The sequence below is a fragment of the Amblyomma americanum genome, chromosome 4 (genome assembly GCF_052857255.1).
Source record: "Amblyomma americanum isolate KBUSLIRL-KWMA chromosome 4, ASM5285725v1, whole genome shotgun sequence".
Taxonomy (NCBI): domain Eukaryota; kingdom Metazoa; phylum Arthropoda; class Arachnida; order Ixodida; family Ixodidae; genus Amblyomma; species Amblyomma americanum.
In genome coordinates this window covers 201,570,056-201,594,724 of record NC_135500.1, presented here as the reverse complement: position 1 = coordinate 201,594,724, position 24,669 = coordinate 201,570,056, and the positions used below count along the sequence as shown (strand labels likewise).

Here is a 24,669-nt window from a genome sequence, read left to right as displayed (position 1 = left end):
ACTAAACTAGGCATAGGCAGAGATGAGATGTCCGGGTTAAGAGACAAAAGCGGGCAGTGTCATTAGCAATACGGATAAGAAAGTTAAAGTAGTCTAAGAGTTCTACACAAATATATAGTGTAGTCAGTGTAATCAGGGTGCTAATGAGAGAGGCGGTAGCACACAGCAATGGGACATCCCGCCAGTAACAAAAGGAGTAAGAAAGCCTTAGGAGCAATGCGAAGGGAAAAGCAGCTGTTGAGGATCGGGTAACAGCAGGTCTGTTGAAGGACTGAGGGGAGAGAGTGCTAGAAAAACTAGCCACCCTTTATACACAATGCCTTATGGCGTAGAGCGTTCCAGAAGCTTGGAAGAGAGCTAACGTCATCTTATTCCATAAGAAAGGAGACGTCAAGGACTTAAAAAATTGCAGACCATTTAGATTGCTGTCCGTTGCCTATAAAGTATTTACTGAAATGATCGCTAATAGAGCCAGGAGAACCTTAGACTTAATCAACCAAATCATCAGCTGGGCTTTTAGAAAGGATGCTCGACAATAGACCATATTCACACGATCAGTCAGGTGATAGAGAAATGTGTAGCATTTGACTCGGTCGAAACTTCAGTAGTCATGCAAGCATTGCGGAATCGGTGTGTAGAAGAGCCTTATGTAAAAATACGACTGCATTGGAGCAATGCGAAAGCATAAGTGTTTGCCACGACGTTGGTGGCTCCTGGTTGATGCCTTTCTACACCTACTTACCCGCTCCTTTAAGGTCCAACACCACACTTCGATCTTTGATGCTACTGCTCGACGATGTACACTTTTTTGTTACTGTAATCTGATTGGGCCGCCGCGGTGGCTTAGTGGTTATGGCTCTCGGCTGCTGGCCCGAAGGACGCGGGTTCGATCCCGGCCGCGGCGGTCGAATTTCGATGGAGGCGAAATTCCATGAGGCTCGTGTGCTGTGCGATGTCAGTGCATGTTAAAGAACCCCAGGTGGTCGAAATTTCCAGAGCCCTTCACTACGGCGTCTCTCATAGCCTGAGTCGCTTTGGGACGTTAAACCCCCATAAACCATAAACCAAACTCTGATTGGTTGTAGGCGTGACATACACTTATGATGTGACATAGTCTCACTAATTAACCCAGTAATTTAACCAATTGTCGTAGTTAATTAGTATCGTTAGTTAGTGTCGCTAATAGGGACTCTTAATCGACTAATTTTAATTACTGATGGCTAATGACTGTCTCGATATTGTTTAATCATTGACTTTATACACTTCATCACACCACTCTTCAGATCACGACTGAAGACATCATGTCCGGTGAAGATTTTGTGGACACTTGTGGTGCCGACATAGCCTAGTAATGCTTTCACATTATTAAAATTCCATCATGGAAGAGTGTCAGGCAGGGAGACACGATCTCACCAATGCTATCCACCATCTGTTTACAGGAGTTAAGAGGCTTGGATTAGGAACAGTTAGGGATAAGAGTTAATGGAGAATACCTTAGCAATCTGTGGTTTGCTGATGCTAAACATGATCAATGAGTTAGACAGGCAGAGCAGAAGGGCGGGTCTAAAAATTAATGCAGAGAACCAAAGTAATGTTGAACAGTCTCTGAAGGGAACAGCAGTTTACATTTGGTAGTGAGGTGGTGAAAATGGTGAGGGAATGCGTCTGCTTAGGGCAGGTAGTGATCGCAGATCTGAATCATGAGAGCGAAATAACTTGGAGAATAAGATTTGGGTGGAGCGCATTTGGCAGGTCGTCTCAGATCATGAATGGCAGTTTACCAACACCCCTCAAGACAAAAATATGCAACAGCTGTATGTTACCGATACTCATCCAAGGAGCAGAAACGTGGAGGATAACGAAAACGGTTAAACTGAAGGACAACTCAGCGAGCTATGGAAAGGAAAATGATAAGTGTAATGTTAAGAGATGGGAAGAGGGCAGAGTGGGTCAGGGAACAAATGCGAGTTAATCACGGACTGGTTTCCAAGAGAAGGCAAGTGTAGCAGGGGGCGGCAGAAAGTTAGGTGGGTGGAAGAAATTAAGGAGTTTGCGGGGATAAGGTGGCTGCAGTTGGCACAGGTCAGGGTTATTGGGAGAGATATGGGAGCACCTTTGCTCTATAGTGCGCATAGTCAGGCTGGTAACGATGATGAAGGTGCCGGTTCTGCGTTGTGACGGAGCAGCTGAGCAACGCCTCCACCGCTGGTACTGTTAGGATTTTTCATCACAAATGACACAACAGAGCTGTGGCAGCCTTAGACGGTGGCGATGCTGGCTTTTCTGCCTCACGAGCTCCTTAATGCTCTCGCGTTAAAATGGTGCGTTACCAGTCGAAAGAATAGTTTTTGCGGGTATGCAACATGAAGGGGAGAAATGCTGAGGCTTCTTTCTTGTGCATAAGTGCAAGGGGACAAAGCATCTATGAACTACAACGATGTGCTTATATACGAGCAGGCCAGGTGCGAAACTCTGCGACAGTCCGCCACCGCTGTAGCTTCCCCGCATTACTTAGGTGTGAAGGGGCGAAGCGTTTGAAAACGATGAGGAAGAGATATTGGATACTTTTGTCATTGCTGTAGACGGACTGGATAGGCTACGAAGTTCCTTCCACACTTGAGACAATGCAAACGCGGACTGAATCCTGCGAGCACTAGAAAAGGATCTGTTCAAATCTCATGCCAAGAAGTGCTAATTGACATCTCTTTTTTAAGTGAAATTGATAGTAAACGTCCTTGTACCTCATTCAGAATTTTCAAACAGGTGGTTTGGATCATACGTGTTCCAGGATAATACATTCTTTCCGCACTTTTTTAAAAACATATCAACAAGGTTTTACTCTACCTAACTCTGTTGCCCAGTGGTAAAATGCATGAATTGCAAGAGCGTGTGCAAAGTGACAGATTTACAGCTGTGTGCTTGTGTGCATTTGTGTAATAAAAGTTCTCATTCCAAACAAATGCAGTGTTATACCCCTGTTACACTGAAAGGTTGAATGTTATTCGAATCGAGTGGCATTTGTTGCATTGAAATGCTACACAGTGAAAAAATGGTAATTCACAAGTTGTAGCAATGTTGGTCAATAAGAAAAAAAATTACAATTAAGGGACATCAGTGCCTATAAAAGGTGTTTGAAATCATTTTGAAGTATTTTTAAAGCGGATGAAAACCTTTCTGTGTAGTATTATAGGTGTAAAATTTTATTTCCGGCCATGCTGCAGCACTTCAGCCATCAAAAGCAAAGCGCACTGTAACAAATCCGATAAGTGTAAACAGACACTATGGCTGACACTGTGAAATGTGGAATTGACATCCAGATGGTGAAGTGCTCAGGTACAACTTTATGTACCTGAGCGCTTCAGGTACATAAAGCACTTTCGAGCCAAATGCACATGGAACACCAATCAACAAGAAACACAGAACCCGGAATGATCAATAGTCGCGGGCAGGGCTGTGCCTATCCTCGGCCGCTACTGAGACCGAGAGCAACAGCTATCAATGACAGCCTGAACTGTGAACAGTATCACACCAAAATTGATAATTTTTCAGCAGGCCCTTAATGAACAAAGCTTTTAACCTTAGTGGTGCACACTTTTTTTTTTTTTTTCACTTGTCTTCTTTCTGCTGTGTACCTGGTGTCCAATGAATACATTCAGTTCAAGATCGATTATGAATGAGTTCCTCTAACTTATTTAATGGCAGACATCATTTGAACCTAATCAGAATAAATGTTCCTGTCTAGCAACTGATTAATGATGAAATGGCTAATGCCATTTGATATGAGTGATGGCAAATTTGTTAGTGTGACAGGGGGTACCAAGTCAGTTAAAATTTACGAAATTGTTTGAAGTGACATGACCTGTAAGCAGTCATTATCTTTGGAAGCCTAGGTCCACTGCAGGACAAATGCTTGTTCCACGGACTAACCCTTTCTTGCACTGCCCTTGTCAAAGTCGCCTGTGTCCAAATAACGGGAAGCCCTAGTAATTTGAACTGTCTGAGATATACAGTAGAATCTCAATAGTGCAGTCACGGTTGGTACTAATTTCAGGATGATACGAATACATTGAATTCCCCGGCTAGAGTGCATTGTGTACAGTGTGCAAAATTTCGGGTAGCTGTGACTGCACCTTCGAGCACTAAGCGTTGCCTACACTTCACCAACACCACGATTGTCAGTTGTGCGGTATGGACCGTGAGCAGTGAGCGACGGCGTGCGGCCTGCACACCGCCGACGTCGCAGTTTCCAGACGCACGGCACACATCACGAGCAGTGTAAATAAATCCGGTCAGCCGTAAACAGGTCTGCATGAATGTGTTTCCCGCACTTCGTTCTTGATGATACAGTAAAGCCTCGTTGATTCAGTCATTGGGACCGCGAAAAATATTTGAATTAACCTGGTTTTTGAATTAAAACGACTACAAAAGGATAGGAACCCAGGCAAAAAAATTTTGTTGTGGAAACATGCTACCTTTACTAGATTCGCTTTGCGATTACTGTATACTGCCGCGTAAAAGTTACTCCCGCTCCCTGCTTGGTTCCGTGGCCGCATTTTGTTTTGTAGTTCCCCACAGGATGGCATCACGGTGCGTGCTCAACTTAAAGGCAATGAACACACAGCGATGCAGTCACAAGGACAACAGTCTGTAGCCAATGGTGATCAAAAGCAAAAATCCAGCCTTCCATCGTGTCTCCGCACTTGGCGTGTGGCCCAACTGACTAGTGGTAAACCAAATTGCAAATTGTTCCATAGTCTTAGATCCCGGCGTGATGTATACCACTGAGATTATCGGAATCGGGAGGTTGCCCTCGCGCTACGTGTGCATCTCGTCCGAGGAAGTGACCACCAGCGTGAATGAACCAGGGAAACGGTGAAAATTTTGAATTTTCTTTAGCGGAACTGATTTGCATACGAATTAACTTTTTTTTTGACACACAGGGTCCTGCAGGAAATGGGCACCTGCACAGGGCACTTAATACCTGCCGCTCATCCAAAACTACCTTAGACCCCGCAAACAGGTCGGCTCCATGTATAGGTTGACCCAACTTTTAGGGTAGCCATTTTTTTTTTTTTTTTGTAGCGATAGCTACATTACAGTAGCATTTCTAGCCTTCAGTGTGGCGGCGTGCCACCCTGTGGCTGCGCCACCACCCTGTGGCTGCGCTGCCACGCTGTCACGTGGTTGGTCACGTGGTGCGAAGCAGCTGCCGGCGGCGCGGCGCCGTGGCTGATCACGTGGTTCGTCACATGGTTGGTCACGTGACCAAGTTCCACTCAGCCAGCTCTAGCTAGCGCGTCACTCCAGGTTTAACCAGAGCTAAACCACCGCCAATTTTTTGAAGAAAGGTAAACCTGACCTAACTCTCTAACACGGCATGCCACTCAAAGAAATGGCTCAGGCTGGCATTGTGCGTAGTCACCACGTCGCGGGCGTGTAGCAAGAATGGTCGCATAGTGGGACACGCATTGACGCTGCTAAAGGCGGGGAGTGCTTTGATGCCAATGCATCCACTAAACACTGCCTTGACCATGATCTGGCTGCAGAGGAGCAACGTCTGCCTTCAGTCCGGCCGTGCCCTGACGAAGCACCATGAGCATGTCGCCATGGGTCGGAAACTTCCATACATACCATTGTCCAGCCAATCCAGACGTTAGCGCCATTTTCACCCATTGCGGGCGGAGTAAAGCCTGGACTCCATGTACGCGAAAACTCACGCGAACGCGAAGGCGACGGCGGCAAGCGACGAGCGACGCCGTCGCGCGAAGCAAAATGCATGTGTCGCTTGCCGTGTCGCTCGGATCTGCACCCACAGAAAATTTCGCTCGTCGCCCGGAAGTCCCCCACGCGACTGGCCAACCAGAGCCCCCCAAAGCCGTTTCCGGTTTGTCCACGGTTTCTCACGGGTACATCTCACGAAACCCGCCCGTCGTCTTGGTCATCGCCACCGTCGATAAAATATTTGGTTTTGTAGCTGAGAGGCAGACCCGCATGATTTAAATAATTAAAACAATCTATTTGCTGGGTGCGGAGGGCTAACAGCATTTGGAGCGGGCTACGCAAGCGGGCGTACTGCAGGGAGAGATGCGTGTCGAGCCGCGGGTACCGGCGCTCGATCCACCGTGCCGCTGCGCTCCAACTGTGCAGAAACACTCGCGGCGCGCATTCTCACTGGTAAATTATAGTTTGCTCACTTACAATCAAACTGCGGTGATAGTTTATGGGAGTGTTTTTACTAAGCCGGAGTGCACAGGTACCGAAAGAAAGCACACCTCCCCCGTGAACCCGTGATGTGACTTCGTCTCCGCAAGCACGCCGTTGGCTATCTCCACTGCCGCTACACCGCTGCCGTAGAGGAAATATTCCTTTGGCCCTGACTATGAGGCACACTCACAAAATTTTAAGAGAGAGAACAGGTTACGGGCGTGTTTCTAAGCTTGAGTGCGCAAAGCACGGAGTCCGCTGCGCACGTCGCGGGTTCGCGTCGCCTGCCGCCTTCGCTTGCATGGAGGATGCCCACAAGAGACGGAGCGAACGCCATCCGTCGCCGCCGCCGTCGCCTTCGCGTTCGCGTGAGTTTTCGCGTACATGGAGTCCAGGCTTAATGCAAACTTGGGCGTCTTATTGTTGCCATGGCAGTAGTGTCTGGCTGAAGAAAACTTCATCCCTGAGCAGGATTCAAACCACCGCTGGCGATAACAAAGCAGCTTCGTTTCTCGGTGCCTCAGAGAGTTCGGCCACTGCCGTAGTCTGTTGCGCTGCATGCCTGTCAACAATTTATAATTTTTTAAACATCAGGTATCCTTCAGTCAGCAGGTGCGCTGCAGTGGTTGAAAATGAAACTAACTGGAGGTAACCGTACCAGACTGGCATTTGTGTGGGGAGTACTGAGGCTGGGGCACTTTGCACATCATGCGTCGGGATTACTAATTGACATTGCTCCGCAGCACCGCATCGCAGCTCGTGGATCTTCGAATTAACCATGCTGGTGTGTGCCACCACTTCAAATTATGTGGTCAAATTTACATTAGAAATTGCGGCATTGCAGAAATTCAAATTATCTGGGATTTCTAATTAACCATGTTTTATTTATTGGAGTTTTACTGTATGAATTTTGGATGATATGAATCATTTTTGCAACCCCGTGGTACTTGTTTTGTAAAGATTCTACTGTAGAGCTCTTATTCAGAACAGCTGCCAGGTGACACTTCATGTAGAATCCTGATGGTAAAGGTGTGTTTGACAGATCACATCTTCATGGCACCGTGTACTAGCAGAAAAGTGCAAAAGGATAAGAGACTGTAAAGAACTTAATTTTTGCAAAGACCCGATTTTCTCGTTTTTTGCAGATCATATAAGTGCAAAAAATTGGTTCCACAAATAATTTTTTCAAAAGGAGTGCTTAGGGCCTATCACTTCTGCTTGGGGAAATTTAATACTGTACAAGTACTGTACAAGTAAAAGTACTGTACTATACCCGAATTTACGAAATATCGAGCTCGCAAAAAATGTCATTTGCAGTAGAAAATGAAATAACCCAACATTGCCAGAGTTTGGTGCTGTGTGAACAGGGGACCTGGAATTAAGGGAGAAGCTTGAAAATGGCTATTTGTTATCATTTTAGGCTTATAATTCCTGAGAAACTGTTGTTTTTTGGTCTCTTCAGAGATTTCATTGGTGAGATTTTACTGCATTGGTAGGTGACAAACTTTCACCAGCAGGGAAGTATTGAGCAGACTTTGTAGTATGGGGGCACCATGGTTTTTGTTGCAGGAGGAGTGAGTGCTGCGCCTACACTTGGCCTCACTCAGGCCCCTTCGACAACTGCTGCAACGAAGACGCCAGCAGCAACTGGCCTCGGTGGTGTGGATCACCCAGCTACAAGCGTACCGGGTATGCTTTTGGCTCGACAATCGTAGAGGACATTTCTGTCATCAATTGCATGCCACCCCGCCCCTTAGTTAGGCGAGATGCTGATTAATGTCTGAGCCAAATATGAATGTCCTATGTGTTCCTGTTCCAAATTCGTGTCCTCAGTTCATGCTTCTGTAACGGCATTTTTGTTCCCGACGAGTCACTGTGGGCAGCTATCAGATTTATTCATTTAGAATTGCAAATGCCAACTGCAATGAATGTAAAGATAAAGTGAGTGAGCTGAGCAAACGGGCTAGATGTGGTTCTGAGGTGACAATAATTAGCGTACGGACACTAGCAAGGAAAGAATGTAGAGCTTAGTTGCTAGGTGAAACATTGTGTTTATTTTGGTTGGGCAACACTGTGTCCAGCTCAGCAGTAATGATAGCAAACTAGGAAGGGCTTCAGACATGCTGAGGGCAGTTTTTTAATGTTGATCACTGGTATGTGATATGCGTGGTTTAACAGTTTTAAGTGACAGTGGGCTAGGGCTCCATAGTAGTGGACTTCGGATTAGTTTAGATCACCTGGAGTTTTTTTAACATACATTGGCATTGCACGGCGCACAGCGCTTTTGCATTGTGCCTTCATCGAAATGTGGCTGCCGCGGACGAGATTGGTCGCTTGAACTTGGGATCGGCAGTGAAACTGCTAAGCCGCTGGGCCACCATGGTGCATTTTTGTCGAAAACTGGGCCAGTACCAATTTGCATTGAATTCTTGCTGTAATTGATTCAGTGTGGGCTGGGCAACATTATTTTTCTTTCTTTTTTCTCTGCCCACACTAACTATATGTAATTGATTCAACTAGCGGTGCCCTTCATGATCAACAGATTTTGCAATTTTGACCAATATTTTCACACAAATATATTGGTTTGCTGCATCTGTTTATTGAAGAATTTGACATGGAGATCTCTAGGTAAGGCCCCTAATTTTCTGTGGCAAAGAATTCTAAATTCTGCTAATCAAGAACAAATGATACGCAAAGTTCTACTGGAGACATCTAGTAATGCTGCAGAATACATCTCTTGCTATATTCGGAGCCACGATGTGAATATTGTGTGAATTTTTCGCTCTTTTTTGGAGTTTTTCAAGGTAGTTAAAGCAACCTTTGTCACCAGGCTTGGGTGTGACAGGGTCCTTGAAAACCTTGGAAACTCTTGAATATAAAAAAGTTGTTTTCGAGGGTCTGGAGAATTCTGAATTTATTGTGGTTCCTTGAAAACCCTTAAATTTATAGTGTATCAAAGGTTGTATCATTTTTTTCTTTTTTTGTAGTGATAGGTGTAACGTTAAGAGACAGGAAGAGAGCAGGAGTAGGTCAGGAAACAAATGCGAGTTCTTGATGTCTGAGCTGAATTCAAGGAGAAAAAATGGGCATGGATAGGGCATATGATATGAAGAGAAGGGAACCAATGATCACTCGGGGTAACGGTCTGGATTTCAAGACCGGGCAAGCATAGCAGGATGCAGCAGAGGGTCTGGTGGGCAGATGAAGTTAAAGTTCGCAGTGATAAGGTGGCCACAGCTGGCACAGGGTCGGATTAATTAGAGGAATATGGGATTGGCCTTTGTCGTGCATTTGACATAGTAGTTTTGAAGTGAGAGCTTCACTACGCTAGGTTTTCAAGAGGGCAGCATCTGTGCAGTTTATCCTTGAACTTCCCTTATTGGTTGCGAGAGGTCATGCGACATATGCCGTCATCACAATCTGCCCACCATGGCAGGTGGCAACTGCCCCATCAGACTGTGAGCAACTTCCCTACCGTGGCAGGTGGAGATTAAATTGATGATTAGCCGAGAGGCCAATCAACTAATTAATCTCCACAGGCCATGCAAATCGCCAAAGGTCATGCGAAGGAAGCTTTCGATTCTCACCAGGGTTGACCAAAGTTTAAACCACAGCTAATTTTTCTTACGGAAGTCGTCCACAAGTCTACATGGGTCGTTGCAGACTGGCGATTATGTACCTTTCTTTGTGTAAAAATACATGTGTTGTGGAGAATTGCATAGCTAAATCCAAGCAAGGTGTCGAATCTGTGCCACAGTGACTACATCCACCTCTTAGCGACTCAACACCGGGGAATGAGTGGACGTGTGCAATGTATTCATACCTTTTCACGTGAATATTTGTGTGCTGTTTTGTCTATGTAGCCAGTGATTTTTAGCCGTTTGTGAGATGATTCAGCAACAATCCTTTAATAAACATCTCGTAGAATACAGTACTTAGGTTTCGTCATCGTTGCTGTTGCTGCCTTCTGAGCTACTTCAGCGGCACCCTATAAGCAGTAATGTAAACAAACCCCCAAGGTTAACCAGTGATTTTTCAGACTGTGCTAAAAACAGCAAACTTGGTTTGGCCAGTCTGTAAGTGGTTCTGGCAAAATCCGTTTCTGCTCACCAACTGATTATGAACCCCTGAAGACTCTTGGTTACGGTTGGCTTGAACAGGTTGAGATTGTATACTATCATAGTAATATTTCTTTTAAAATTCTGCTGTGTTCTCTTCCCTCATGTTATTTGCATGCCAATAAGATGGAATTGTCATTTTTTCATCATTTTGTCATTCCTACTGCTGTCTGTAACAAAATAACATAAAAGAGAGAATGCGGCTGCTAACATACAATTCTGCGAAAAATGCTTAAATCCGCGATTATTTGCTGAATCTTGGGAAACTAGGGGTTTTAGCCTTAGGTGCGTCTTACCAGTGAACATAAGCAGCATATCCCAAAAGACTTTTACTCTGGAATTTTGCGTTTCTGGTGACAAATGGTGGTATATGTAGGTATCTTGTGTAAGGCCTGGCCATGTCTGTCAGGAAACCAATAATTGCAGCAATTTAGTTGTAGCCGGAACCAACGTTTATTGTGAAACTTTACTTGTGGTCACATGAACACACAATGCTACATCGCTTTGCGCCTTAGGATGATGTCTTCATGCATATTTTGGTGGGTCCAGCAGTTGTGTTCAGTTCAGTCTTTCACACCTTGCACTTAGAGCTATTTTAGCTATTTACATGTCTTTAGCACTCACTTGTAGCTGTGTAAATGTAGACAGCATATTCTACAGTTACTTTAGCATAGGTGGTCTACATTTGCCTGGCCACTTTGTTTGTATAGACAGTCTTAGCTTGCTGTTGCTGTGTCGATCTGCTGTTACCACTTTTGGTGGCTTAGCTTCGCACATGAGTTCTGCACATGCATAGGTAGTGGAACATGTAAGCTGTGCTGCTACTGTCTTGCTGTGCCAGAAACTGATTGTTCATGCATGTTATTTACACTCACAGCCGGTGTCTGACAATAGCGATGACAGTAGTTATATTGCTAATGGTGATTGGCAATGGCATGCTAAAATGTTCTAATGAAATTAAGGTGCTCTTTTGAAGGCACAGAAATAGCCTACAGTACGTTTAATTAAAGTACCCATTCCCACATGCCATAAGAATAACAGTGATGCTCGTTCAGTATCAATGCTTCACCCCTTTAGTCACTAATTATTACGCAATGGGGGAACTTTTTCAGATTTCTGTAAAGAGCACGCCAAGATTCTATTTAAAAAAATTCTCTCCTTCTCTGATGATTAATTATGCTATTTCAGTCGGGACTTTGTTTATCCACGTTGAAACTGAACAGTGATTTCAAGGTCTTAATTATAATTCTTTTTATCCATTCTTGTCGTGAAGTAGTTATATGAACAGATAAGCACATATTATAGGCACTGAAGTGCCCATGCTTGCAAAAGAAGCAAAATAAATGCTTACCCTCACTGCAGTCATACCAGAGTTACTGTAAAACACCAAAGTGTCCACAAAAATGATTTTCTGTTGTCATATTGCATGCCTGGCTTGATATATTTTTTCATGTGGTTTTCCAGATATCAGGGCATTTTATTACATCTGCAGTTGTGAACATTATGCCTTGATATGAGAGATTGGATGCAATGCTCGTGTAAGGAGGAATGGCCCATGCTTTTACGTCTGTTCATTTTGTAATTGGATTGAGAACTTGGTGCCATGAGTGGAATAGTGTTATGGTTACGATTATGGCTGTGCAGAAAGCCTTGTTACAGTTTTTGAATGTCTTCTAGTATTGATATATCATGCATAAAAGCTTAGATGTGAGGAAAACTTTAATGTCTAAACAAATGAGGTGACTGATTTTGTAAGATAAAAGGATTTGTTGGTCTACTGACAGTCATGGCATTTTGGGTATGGTTGGTATGTGTGTCTTCCCATGGTGATTTCTGAATGAAAATGTAGGGCTGTAGTATGAGCCATGGTACAAGACAACAGGAGTTTCAGTGTCTGATACCTGATTGAACCAAACACAAAGCACTATCTGAGTAAATTGATGCAGAGTTGCCCTTCATTGCTAGTTGCCATGAGGGGCTGTATTAGTAGGAGCGGTTACATGCTGCAGGCTATCACATAGGTATCAGAAAGAGAAGGATATTTTATAACCAGTGTTTTCTTATTCATTTGCAGGTTCTATAGCAGCTGGCAAAAGGTAAACTGCTTGTTTTGTAGGCATGCCCTTTCATCTGGGGATAGTGTTATCTCATCATTTTATGCCATCCTGTCATAAGCTACTACCTCCTTCATGTAGGCCTTGCATGGAGGCAGCAACCACCATGACTAAGTGCATGCTAAAACATTCCGCTGGTTAAATGAATGCTGGATATGCTTCCATACCAAAATCCTATCCAGCACATGGCTTTCCAGGCAATCTACACAAATGAAAGCAACTTTACCTGCCGCATAGTATTAACAGTTAAACCTGGATTTAATGAAAATGAGATATATCTGGAATTTTTTTGTTGCGTGAAGGTTTTCGGTGCATGCAGTTTTCACATGGAGATTTAAAAGGACAATACAAAACGGAAACTACCTCAGCATACCTGTTTCGGGATGGCAGCACGGTGCACGCAGCCAAAGCGCTGGCCCCATAGGTGTTTCCTAGGCATACACTCTGCATGCCTGCGCATCCATGCTTGTTTTGGAGCCAGTCTACACATACGCCTGGCAGTGGACCCTAGTGCAGTGCCCAGATCTGCACCTGTTTGTTGTCTTCAAAGCACGCGCTGGTACCGGCATGGCTGCATGCATCAGTCGGAGGACACGCGGCTCCGCGGAATGAGCCTGAGCTGACTGCAGCTGGACAGCCTAACCTGAAATGATGGAGCAAGCCTAACCTGATGTGACGGAGCAAAGACCAAATCAATAGCGGCTCCTTGCAGACACAAGAACGCGAGCTAGCAATAAAGCGAGGCGATTCTTTGCCCTCTTGCCGGTGTTTCTCTTGTATATCAGTTATGTTCTTGTAGTTACGCAGCGCAATCAAAGGTTAAATATCGTTGCTCCGTCATTTCATATTGGATTGTCCAACCCTGTCCATGACCAATGTTTCAATGCTTTTTGTATGTGTTTGTTTATTGCTTCAGTTCATAATTGAGCATAACTAATTTCAAACTCCTTTGTGTCTTCATGCTGTCAGTGACAAATCGGTGAAGGAAGAGAGCCTGCCCCCTGTAATTGTGGAGACTGTTGAAGCCTTCAAGTAAGTTTCCAGAGATATTAGTGCAGATTTTTCCAGGGCAGCCTTGCAAAGTGGACTAGGCTTCTAACGAGGGGATAATTGCAATCAGTTTGGCTGCATTCAGGCAGATATGCTCACAGTAATTTTTATCTTACTGAGGCTCACGTTTGATGAATGGAAAGCCGGGTTTGTTGTATGACAATATTCATTTTGAGTGGTATCAACACAAAAGGAACAGGGACAACAGAAAATAATAAATGCGCAAAATGATTGCTCAGCACTTGTCTTGCAATTTATTACTGCATAGCACTTCTAGCCACAATCACGGATTTCACTGATGTCTGTCCAAGGCCGCTCGCTCTCTCCGTCTCCGTGAACTTGAAGCGCAAAAGAGAAGGTGGCAACGTGCGCGTCACGCAGCGCAATGAGGCAGCGGTGTGGCTGCACAGCTACAGCCAATGAAAGAGTGGCGCATATTGCAGTTGCAGCTGTCGCCGGGCTGTGTTGTACAAGCACGTTACTCCGGACTGTTGCTCGTGCTCTCTCAACTTCGGCCTCTGTCCTTTCACGTCATTCATCCCTTTGGAGAGCAGATTTGTATGTGCAGTGCTCCTTAGACGTCGGTTCCGCGCCGCTCGCCGCATCGTGTGCATGAGAACCTTCAATACTAAAGCAGAACAAAGTGTAAAAATGCATAGAAAAGTATAGCAGGGGTAAGCAGTGCTAGCGCGCCTACTTCGCATTTGAATAACTGTGAAAATTGGCTGTAATTTTTCTTTTTCTCTTCTGTTTTCTCTGTTCCTTTTGCGCTGGCAGTACTCATGTTTAAAGCATCATGGCAACATGGTTAAGCGTTGGGGTAGCAAAGCAGTTCATTACAGTGGCGTACGTTTTCAGAAGGCACCGCACATTTGAGAACTTCCTTGCGTAATTTGAAAAAGCAAACAATTATATGTTGTGCACTGGTACTTTTGTTCTCACTGTTGCAGGGTCACTTTGAGTGGCTTTCCAAGTGCTTATGAGATAACTGTATTGAACATATTTGCGCGCAATAACAAAGGTGCCTTGTCATGAATTTGCTCTGCAGAAAGTATGTGACAGAGCAGAAGGAGATACGGGAGGAGATCTTCAGGATACCATCGCAGACAATAGACAAGGTGAAGGAAGAGACTGAAGCTTTGCGGCAGCTGCTTTCCACTGTGGAGAATGGAATCCAGCGGAACGCTGTAGCTGTGGAGCGCCTAAAACGAGAGACATCAGAGGTGGGCAGCGGGGCTTTACATTGCTGCTCCCCGTTTGCTTGCTCTGCTTGCGTTGACATTTGGTCTGCATCACATGCTGCCTTTTGCTTTCCTGCAGGATCTGAAGAATGCAGAGATAGCTCACCACACCAAGGAGACGCCAATATCTCTCCAGTATGAAAATACAGCACCCACTTTGTAAGTTTTTTGAACCGTAGGCTCAACTGTACAGACACATTGGAGCAGCTCATGGTGGGTGGAACAGCGCGAACAGACGAGAGACGAGACGAGGTAGACACAGACAAGCGCTGACTCGCTACTAATTTTTTTTTATTAAGAAGAACATACATTTTATACCCGAAAAACACGTGACATATCAGTAACATAGCATTTGCGCTGGCACCTTCAATGGTTACATCGCTACACACTTATCAGCTGCAAGGTACACTCTCATCAACAACAAGCCCCCCCCCCCCCCCCCCCCCCCCCCTCCCCTCCCCCCCGTTTCAGTTCATGAATTATCTAAAAACGAAACCTCCTTATCAACCAGAAACAAGGAAGGCTGGCTAACACGCTCTGATTGTCTTTTTCGAATGAAATATGCCTCCATTATTTCCCTGGTCGTTTTATCTCTGTGGCAAAACAAGATCTTTGTTTTGGTGACCAAGGCGCGGCATTTTTTCTTTTTCTTTTCCAGTTTTCCGCACTCACGGCAGTGATCTTTCAGATGGGAATAACTTGAATCCGAGAGTGAAGTCAAGTGTTCCCGCAAACAAAAATTAATGCAACGGCCGGTTTGGCCTATGTAAACTTTTTTACAAGAGAGTGGGAGCTCATAAACAAACAACTGAGCAGGTGCGATGGAGGCATGTTTCATTCGAAAAAGACAAGCAGGTTGTGTTAGCCAGCCTTCCTTGTTTCTGGTTGATAAGGAGGGTTCGTTTTTAGATAAACCATGAACTGAAAGTAGGGGGGGGAGGCTCGTTGATGAGAGTGTACCTTGCGGCGGATAAGTGTGTAGCGATGTGACCATTGAAAGTGCCAGCGCAATTTCTATGTTACTGATATGTCACGTGTTTTTTGGGTATAAAATGTATGTTCTTCTCAATAAAAATATTAGTTGCGAGTCAGCGCTTGTCTGTGTCTTTCTATTCTCGTCTCTCGTCTGTTCGAGCTGTTCCAGCCACCATGAACTGCTACCAACTCGCCCAACTTTCCATCCTTCTTCATTGGAGCAGCTGTGCACTTTTTGTTTAGTAGACGAAGAAATGACGTTTTAATACCAGAAACAGGCTCATGAAACCGCATTTATTTTGCTTTGGTAGACAGTGTCAGTATGTTTTATTGCATATGGAGGTGGTTGCTTGCTTTGTTGGCAGTACCAAAATGGCAGTGGGCTTTTCGCATGCAGAACAGCGTTGTGGGCTATGAGGCATGCGATTGTAGAGGGCTGTGGATTAGTTTTGATTATGGTTACACCAGGCAAGCAACATGTGATGATTGCGTGGAAGTACAGTAGTTGCACGTTACTTTGAAGTTTAAACCATGCAATCTAGCTCCTGCTCAGTGCACATTTTGCTGCACGACTGCTACTGTCATGTTTTTTCAGATTCAGGTTCCTAGTAATATGCACACTATTGCTTGCTTTTTCCACTGTTGTTTTTGTTTGGTAATGCTGAAAATAATTTGTACCGGTTTGAAAATACTTTTGATCAGTTTTTCTTGATAAGTAGAAGTTTTATGACCTGTTCGCTAACAGTTTTGTTCACGAAGCCTGAACACCTCTCCTTTTTGCTGGGATGCCCTTTGTGAATTAAGCAGGCATCACAGGTCTTCTCATTTGAGCATAACTAGCTGCATTGAGGACTGTGTGTTTGAGTATGTCACTTGTGTTGCAGGTATTTTCAGAAGCTTGTAGAAAATTTTAACCAGCAGATGAAGTTGTACAAGGGACAGATTGAGGAGTTAGAGCAGCATTTTGCATCCCTTTCAAGTGCATCCAAATTAACTCCAGAAGGTACGCACTGTTGACTTTTTCAAGCATTTTATTTGCATGTAGTGCTGGACATTGCAAAGCAAGCAGTGTAAACTATATTTTATGAAGACAGTTTCTGTATTAATTTTCGATGAGAACTTTCTGTCCTGGTGTGTACGAACAAGGTGCAAATGATCAGGTTGTGGTGCATTGTAGTATAAATGCCTTCACCATGTGTGCCGTTTGCAAAAAAAATTCCTTTGCTAAAGTCAAGTCAAATTTGATTTTTATGTTACCATGAAGCATACTGGTTTTGGTAGTAGCATTTTTTTGAGTGAAAAGACTTGTGACCCTCGTGCATGTTTCTCCTTCCTTCATTCTTTTTTATGCCCTATTCCAAGCTGTGTTTATTTTCATTTTTCAGATTTAGTTGCAACAGTGAAAAAGTTGCATGAAGCATTTGTGTTCCTGGCTGCGCAGTCACAAACTATACATGAAACCATACAGGCAAGTCCGAGCTCTCTTTATTAACTTTCAGAGCACCTGCATTGCTACCTTCGCGCCCTCTTTCAAGACAGTGAATTGCTTAGCTGCTCTTTTTTCCATTTCATATTTATGTTCAGCGGCGGAAAGATGAACTCAGTTATGGGAAATCTACCAGTCAACCTTCTAAGTTGCCAAGTGATGCTGTTGGGTCTGTCAGGACAGCGGTCACCGTTGGTCCTACGCCATTTTCCAACACTAAAAGTGATGCAGCACTTGCCATGGCATCAGCCTTGGCACGGGTGGGGCAACCAGTCATTGCAGGTAAACTGTTTGAACAGCCTTTGCATTTACTCTTGTTGTCAAACCAGGTAACCCCACTAACCAAGTATCTCTATACCCCTTTGATACTTAAACCTTCACCATTTTCAGTGGTCGTAAGAATACCGAAGGACAAACGAGGAAAAGTGCTCCAGTACGCTTGCTGCAAATGCAAAGCAAAAATTCTTTAGAGGGCTGCTTGGTGAAAGTAGACGTGTGTGGATGTGATTATGATAAGCATGCCAGGCCGTACAATGCAACCTGTGATTTTGTTACTGTTGTTGTGGCCATGGCTTCTTCGCATACTTAAAATGTTAGGTCAGCATCATGTGCAGTCATTGCTTCATTCAGTTCTATTTTGTTTCTTGCGTGTTGTTTCCACTACTTGCTGATCTACCTCTGATAGCAACTTTTTATGTCTCAGTGCTTTCAAATACCCAGTATGAAAGCAGCATTTCAGTGGTGTCTCAAGTGGTGCTTATTCTTTTATTCTGGCATAGAGAGTGCAACTCCTGGCTCTTTTGGTGCGCAGCCGTCTTTGGCCACAGCAGGAGGCAAGTTGTCTTGTTTTTCTTTACACAATGGCTGCAGCCCTAGTTTTGTTTAGGTAGTTACAGCATCATGTCTGGCATTAAAGGAACGCTGCAGACAAATTGAAGTTGGCCTTAATGGGTAAGGCAGTGAAATTTTATACACTCATGACATGTATTTATATGTTTGAACCCCTTTGTAACAGACAAGTACTCAAGAGGAGTGTTTATCTGTTTTACAAGAGGTTTCTTATAAGCAGTGTTTCATGTTTTCATTACCTAATGATCTCTGGATGGATCCTGCACTCGTAACCTCGCTTGTAGTTTGGAAGCTATTCTTCACGCAGCACTCACAGTTGATGTGCCCTTGTGGATGTTTTGCATCTAGCATCTCATTCTAGTTTCAGTCGTGATAAAAATGTAGTGAGTGACCTTGCTTTGCCTTCTCCCTGGTGAACAGACATGACGGCAGTTTGCGAGCAGTGATCGTGCACCTGCAAGGTGGTGAAGAAACCTCGCGCAGGTTAAGTTAAAATACCTTTTATAATCGAGGTTCCTGACCGGAATGCAGATTTATCCTTTTTTTATGGAATGTCTTCTATACACAATGCCTTTACAAAATAGATACGCTTAGTGGGAGAGATGGGGTGCCCAACCAAGCGAGTGAAAAATGTTTCTTATTTCTGATTGTCTGGTACGTCTGCGTCTTTTATAACGGGGTTCAACTGTATTCGCTCCTCATGAAGACGGAGCAAATAAAATGTACAACATGCATTTGCGACAGCTTCACTTACTTGCTTGCCAACGGGGATAGTTAATGCAGGCTGCCTTATTACCACAGTCCCATCATCTGAGGGTGAAGGAAGCACTCTGCACATTTTCCGTTTTTGGATGGTGGCCGACATTCCTTGCATCCTCTTGGAGCTGCTGCTGTCGCCGCATTTGCGCCGAGGGCAAAACATATTTCCATGGTCTAATAACTGATGATAGCTGCCTTGATGGTCGACTACACTTCTCCAGTTGTAACCAATTCCTAGCTGTTAAAACTTGAAAGGTTATTACTAGATTGCAATTGCTTTCTCTAGTAGTGATCTTATCTCACATGTTTTATGTCCGCCAATGCTGTTGCTATGATTGCAAAAGGATCACCATTTTATCTCGCGAAGTGCATATTTTTGAAAATTGCGTAAATTTTTTTCACGAACACCCTGCATGTTTTGTGCAATGAATTCCTAGAATCTTGTGGAAACATTTTATATTACAATGCAAGAAAGCCACCATTTTACATGTGCTTCCCCAGTAACACAATCAACATGTTAATGCTTGTTCTGAAGTGAGAAGTGTTCTTAAATGTTATATTGATCAACAGTTTTTAACGAGTTTAATAATAATTTAGCTCTTCCCGGCCACGGTGGTCGAATTTCGATGGAGGCGAAATTCTAGAGGCCCGTGTACTGTGCGATGTCAGTGCACATTAAAGAACCCCAGGTGGTCAAAATTCCCGGAGCCCTTCACTACGGCACCTCTCATAGTCTGAGTCACTTTGGGACGTTAAACCCCCATAAACCGAACCAGTAATTTAGCTTTTAATAATTTATACTGTGAATGTAATCAGGCATTTTTTTTTCTGATAAAGCATTTGTACGCTGCTTTTAGCAAATGGCACTGCTCATACCACTTGTGTACTATATCTGTGTATATATTTTGTACTGCATGGGAATCATGACATGTTTCATTTCTTCGTATATCACAAAATCATTGGTGAAGAGTTGCATTGAGGAAGTAACATTATTCAAACTAATATTAATACAGTAGAATTCCAGTTTATACAAATTTCGGGGTGATACAAATTCATAAAATACTCTGATTGGAGTAGATTATGTACAGTGTGTAGGATTTCTGGTGTTCCGAACACTTGCGGGCCACTACACATGATACGAATGTGTGCACCATGCTCGCATCATTGAGCACTAAGCAGTGCCGGCACATTGCCAATGAGAAATTGCCTGTCAGTGAGCAAGTCCTGTTACAGGAGTTGCAGCTTGCTTCTTTGCAGCCTCTGCTAGCATTACCACTAAGAGTTTGATGCCTCTTGCATAGTGTGTTATGCGTAAATAGAGTTTACATGAAGAAGGAACACCACACATGATAAAAAGAGACAAAAAGACAATGCAGGCAGAATGTTGTTTTCAACTTGTGTTTCAGCAGTGATTAGAAAATTAGTTGAAGGCACTTAGATATCTTGCTAAGCTGCATTGCTCTTGTCTTTTTTCAATGCAGCTTTGGGGAGTTCAACGATGTATGCCACCTCGGGTGGGTTTGGGACGTCAATGTTTGGAGCAGCGAGCCCATATAAGCCATTAGGTAAATAGCGGTAAGAGTTTACTTCATTTGTCAGTTGGTGCTCTGCTTCTCCTCCATCTGACGCCAGGCTGTCTGCGCCAGAGCCACCGCTGCATGAGGTGACGTCTTTCTCACTCCTGCAAAGTCTTCAGAGCAAAGCATGCTACTGTTGTGTGCACTTGGGAGCAGCTCAGTATATATGCCCATGCTGGTCTGACGATTAGTTATTCGGGTATTTAAGGATGCCCGGACACCCTTGAGGCTAAATCTGCCTTTTCCCCTTGCCACTCTCCACATGCTCCCCTCCTCCTCCAGCTTCACTGGTGAAAAAAAAGCCGGCAGCTCCTTCTGCGCACGCAAAGTTTGTTAGTTTCAGCAGGCGCATGTGACAGATGGTGGCAGGTCTCAGGCTCACACTTGCCATTTTGCAGGCGCAATTGGCGCCTTGTAGAATTAGATCGTGCGTGAGTCAACCTAGTAGCTGACGAATTTTCACCGCTACAAACATAGAGTGCGCCACATCCTATGAAAATGCGAATTACGGACCCATTTGGAAGGTTTTGGGTAATGTTTGATAGGGAGATAGCACCAAGAGCTCCCGAACAAATTTTACTTGTGTGTGTAGCCTGTCACCCTCATTAATAAAGTTGACTTCCTTTTTTTTGCTTGTGGAAAGTACTCACCACAGTGCGAGGCCTTTTCTGTGACCACAAAACTCTTATATCGTGTTGATATGAGAACAGGAAACAGCAAAAGTTGGGCACACACAAATATAGAGCTGAGTAAACCTTAATCAGGGTCTTACCAGTAATTAAGATGACATGCTTATAAGCATATGAAAAAAAACTTGCAGCAATGCTGGAAGATGCATAGCAAGCGAGCATACAGAAAAGAACTAACATTTAACTGCGCTCATAACTTAGCTTTCAACAGGGCATTCTCTAATCAGTGTTGTTTACTTCCAAAATGCTTTAAATCTGCTAAAGATTTAGGAGAGGGGGGGGGGGGGGGGGGCTGTTAGAAAATACTACCGATCGACGATTCTGTGTCTGCTCACAGTCATGATGTGGGGTAGCACTGGGCCGGCTTTCATCACATTTTCTTCAGACCGTTGTTGCTTTGCCTCTTGTCAGTGCAAGTAAAAATGCTTGACGCTTTCCTGTAGTTTGGTGCCGGTGCTAGTAGCTGTGAGTGAAGTAGAGGCTTGCTGGATTTGCTTAATGTATGGGAAAAGCTAACTGGGCTGCTGCTCAAAGCTTTTTTTTGCAGTGAGCTTTAGCTCCACAGAGCTCTAGGCTTTGCTCATTTTTCACCATTTGATGCAGTGTGTTTTTTTGTGTGCCACCTTAGTATGTCTTTATTCAGTGACCTGTAGGGGGTCTTCCTAACAGTAAAATTCTGCGCTGTGCAAGGCATAGGTGCAAATTGATGAGGTTGCCTAGCACAGTACAAAAATGACTTGTCTGCACCTAAAAAGGGTTGCAGTGTGGCAGACTTATGATATGCAAACCTGGTCAGTGCCTGATAGTTGAGAGGCAGGGAAGAAGTGTTTCCTGCATTGCATCTTTGCCTTTTTTTTCTTATTTCTTTTATTGCTTACATTAAAGGGACACTGAGGACATTTCAAGATTACCGCATTATAATGACAAAGATTCTACTTCAGCTAGAAAAATGGCCTAAGAAATTAAATACAGGTGTCTGCCGATTTCGCAGTTAAATGGTGTGCATTGGCACAGCTGTTTGGATATGGATCCCAAATGCTAGGCTACACCACCATTGATTTATGTATGCTGACTATGGACTCCTTCTTGGTATACTTGTCACAAGCTAGAATGGAGTTGCGTTAAAATAATGCATCTGTTGCTACCCAGAAAGAGCTGTGGAATCCATTTGTTCTAAGGACAAAAATTCAATAGAGTTGTCCTTTGTGCCTCGATAGGAATGGTTCTGATAGGATATAAGACCAGTTCTTTGCTTTCATGCTGAATATAGAGCAGAGCACACGCATTCTTGTGTCGCAAAGCAAGGGATGAGTGCAGGGAATGTTACTCTGATATTTTTGCTACCACCTGCGTCTCACTATCATTTGGTGATTTTGCAAGATCTGACAATAACTGCATTGTTTCTTGTTCCAGGGTCTGACACCTTTGGCACCAAGACTAATCAGACATTCCAGCTCCAGAGTCCACCACCTGGAAATAAACGGGGCAAGAAGTAACGTTTAAGATAAAACCTCCTGAGAGCCGTTTCTGACGCGGATTTGTTTACATTTGCTGATGGACTGCGTTTATGTAATAAATGTTGCACGAATTCGTTTTGCGATTTTAGCCACTGTGAAACTGTTTTACTCCTTTGAGAACTGCTGTGCATCTCTAAAACTGCAGTTTTCCTGAAGGGAATATACCATTCTCGCTCCCATTGCATGCAGGTTTCATTCTTGTGGGGGGAGTACTGCTCATTTATCGCTTCCCATGGGCTTATCCCCTTCAGGCGCTGAGTCCACATATATGGACGCGACCTAAGCCTCCTCATATTTTCGTACGCAAGGCGAATTTCCACCTTTGAATACCACACTCTTACCATTTTGACCTTCCTTGTCAAGTTTGTGGCGCCATCTCTTGCAGCTAGAGCACAATGCATTTGTAAAAAAAAACAAAAAATGTGCATCGCCGTTTTTTGGCGGGAGGAGTAAGTAGCTTTCCTTTTGGCATTCTATCTTTACAAATGATCGTGAATGATGCAATTTAGGGCTCGGAATGTGTCGAACGTTACTGTAGAAACTGCACACCAATTTTCATCATCATAGACGAAGAAAAAGTGCTGCAATAGACATTCAGTGTGGCGCATCCACAAATGTGGACATGCGCCTGAATGCTGAAAATTCAAAGGGTCGTTTTCTCCCCAGAATGCGCTGTTTTTTTGTGCACGAATGGTACGAAATAGGCTTACTTTTTATGGGTGTTGAAATCTATGCTTGTACAAAGAGAACGTTGGACGACTACAGTGCTGAAGCGTTTTTCATGAAAATAGCTGATGGAGAAGCACTTTCAAAGAAGTGCGGCTGATCGAGCAATGAAGACGCGCAGATGGTTGCAAAGAACTGCCACTTAGCTGAGCGCCATTTAGAACCGCCACTTAGCTGTGGCAAACACAGCGTGCTATGACCAGTGCTGAAAGTCTGGGAGGTCTGGAAGGGTCCTAGGCCCCTACCTATATTCAAAAAATGACCTGAGACCATTTGTGCTAGATTGTAGAACACATGAATCCGAAGGAGGCAACGATTTTCAGTGACGGTCAGAACATTTTTTCTCTACTGTATTGAAAATTACGCTGCGGTTTTTAGCAAGAATCATTACATTATGTATGAAACCTAAGACTGAGAAAAATACAAAGTGGCAGCACTACACAAGGGAGGATGAAAGAAGGGAACCTGTGCCCTCCCACCATGGTCAGTTCAGAGCTGGCCGCTAAGCTACAAGGCTACAATACAATAATTAGCACATTTGTAGAGCGAGGGGACAGTTTGTTTCAGGTCTCTGACAAACTTGATCAAACAACGACCTTTAAAACTTTTTTCCCATTTTTGCAAAAACTATGTGTAAAGCAGGCAGCAAGATGCTATCTCTCTCCCCCTTTCCACCTGTGCTCAGATCACTCGAGACCCCTTCGATGCAGCCAGGCTTGAAGCATTACTTATGATAGAAGCAACCATTGGCGCCAGCTTCTTAACACGTTAATTACACAACAGTGCCAACGTGAAGGTTGCCCCGCCGCGGTGGCTCAGTGGTTAGGGCGCTCGACTACTGATCCGGAGTTCCCGGGTTCGAACCCGACCGCGGCGGCTGCGTTTTTATGGAGGAAAAACGCTAAGGCGCCCGTGTGCTGTGCGATGTCAGTGCTTGTTAAAGATCCCCAGGTGGTTGAAGTTATTCCGGAGCCCTCCACTACGGCACCTCTTCTTCCTTTCTTCTTTCACTCCCTCCTTTATCCCTTCCCTTACAGTGAGGTTCAGGTGTCCAAAGATATATGAGACAGATACTGCGCCATTTCCTTTCCCCCAAAAAACCAATTATTATTAACGTGAAGGCTGCACTTCTAAAAGCCACGTTCGGGCTCGAAATACGGAATAATCCCCTGCCTGTCATCACAGAATGACTGCTTTTATCTGTTTTATAAGTCATGAACTGCAGAATAATTCCCTGAAGTGTATATTTCCAGAGCTAAACATTTTTCATGTCTAACGATCAGTTAGAAAAGGCAATCAAATGTAGCAGCGTTTATGTTCATGTATCAGGTTTAAGGTGCTATGTCCATAAATGTGGACGTGAA

At 44.1% G+C, this 24,669-nt stretch overlaps 1 protein-coding gene across 3 annotated transcripts in view; it reads left to right on the top strand.

Moving 5' to 3' along the window:
- LOC144129078 (uncharacterized) overlaps positions 1 to 22,667 on the top strand; it is a 40,876-nt gene extending 18,209 nt beyond the window's left edge. For 2 of the 3 annotated variants that reach the window (XM_077662971.1, XM_077662970.1), the window contains 11 exons: positions 7,774 to 7,893; positions 12,397 to 12,418; positions 13,406 to 13,468; positions 14,535 to 14,709; positions 14,807 to 14,886; positions 16,587 to 16,705; positions 17,088 to 17,170; positions 17,287 to 17,470; positions 17,968 to 18,021; positions 20,278 to 20,361; positions 22,476 to 22,667. In XM_077662971.1, coding sequence (XP_077519097.1) covers positions 7,774 to 7,893; positions 12,397 to 12,418; positions 13,406 to 13,468; positions 14,535 to 14,709; positions 14,807 to 14,886; positions 16,587 to 16,705; positions 17,088 to 17,170; positions 17,287 to 17,470; positions 17,968 to 18,021; positions 20,278 to 20,361; positions 22,476 to 22,558 — 1,067 coding nt within the window. In that variant the 3' untranslated portion in view covers positions 22,559 to 22,667. Of the gene's footprint in view, positions 1 to 7,773; positions 7,894 to 12,396; positions 12,419 to 13,405; positions 13,469 to 14,534; positions 14,710 to 14,806; positions 14,887 to 16,586; positions 16,706 to 17,087; positions 17,171 to 17,286; positions 17,471 to 17,967; positions 18,022 to 20,277; positions 20,372 to 22,475 lie in introns of all 3 variants that reach the window. The other variant, XM_077662972.1, reaches the window with a different exon arrangement.
- Positions 22,668 to 24,669: the final 2,002 nt, after the last annotated feature.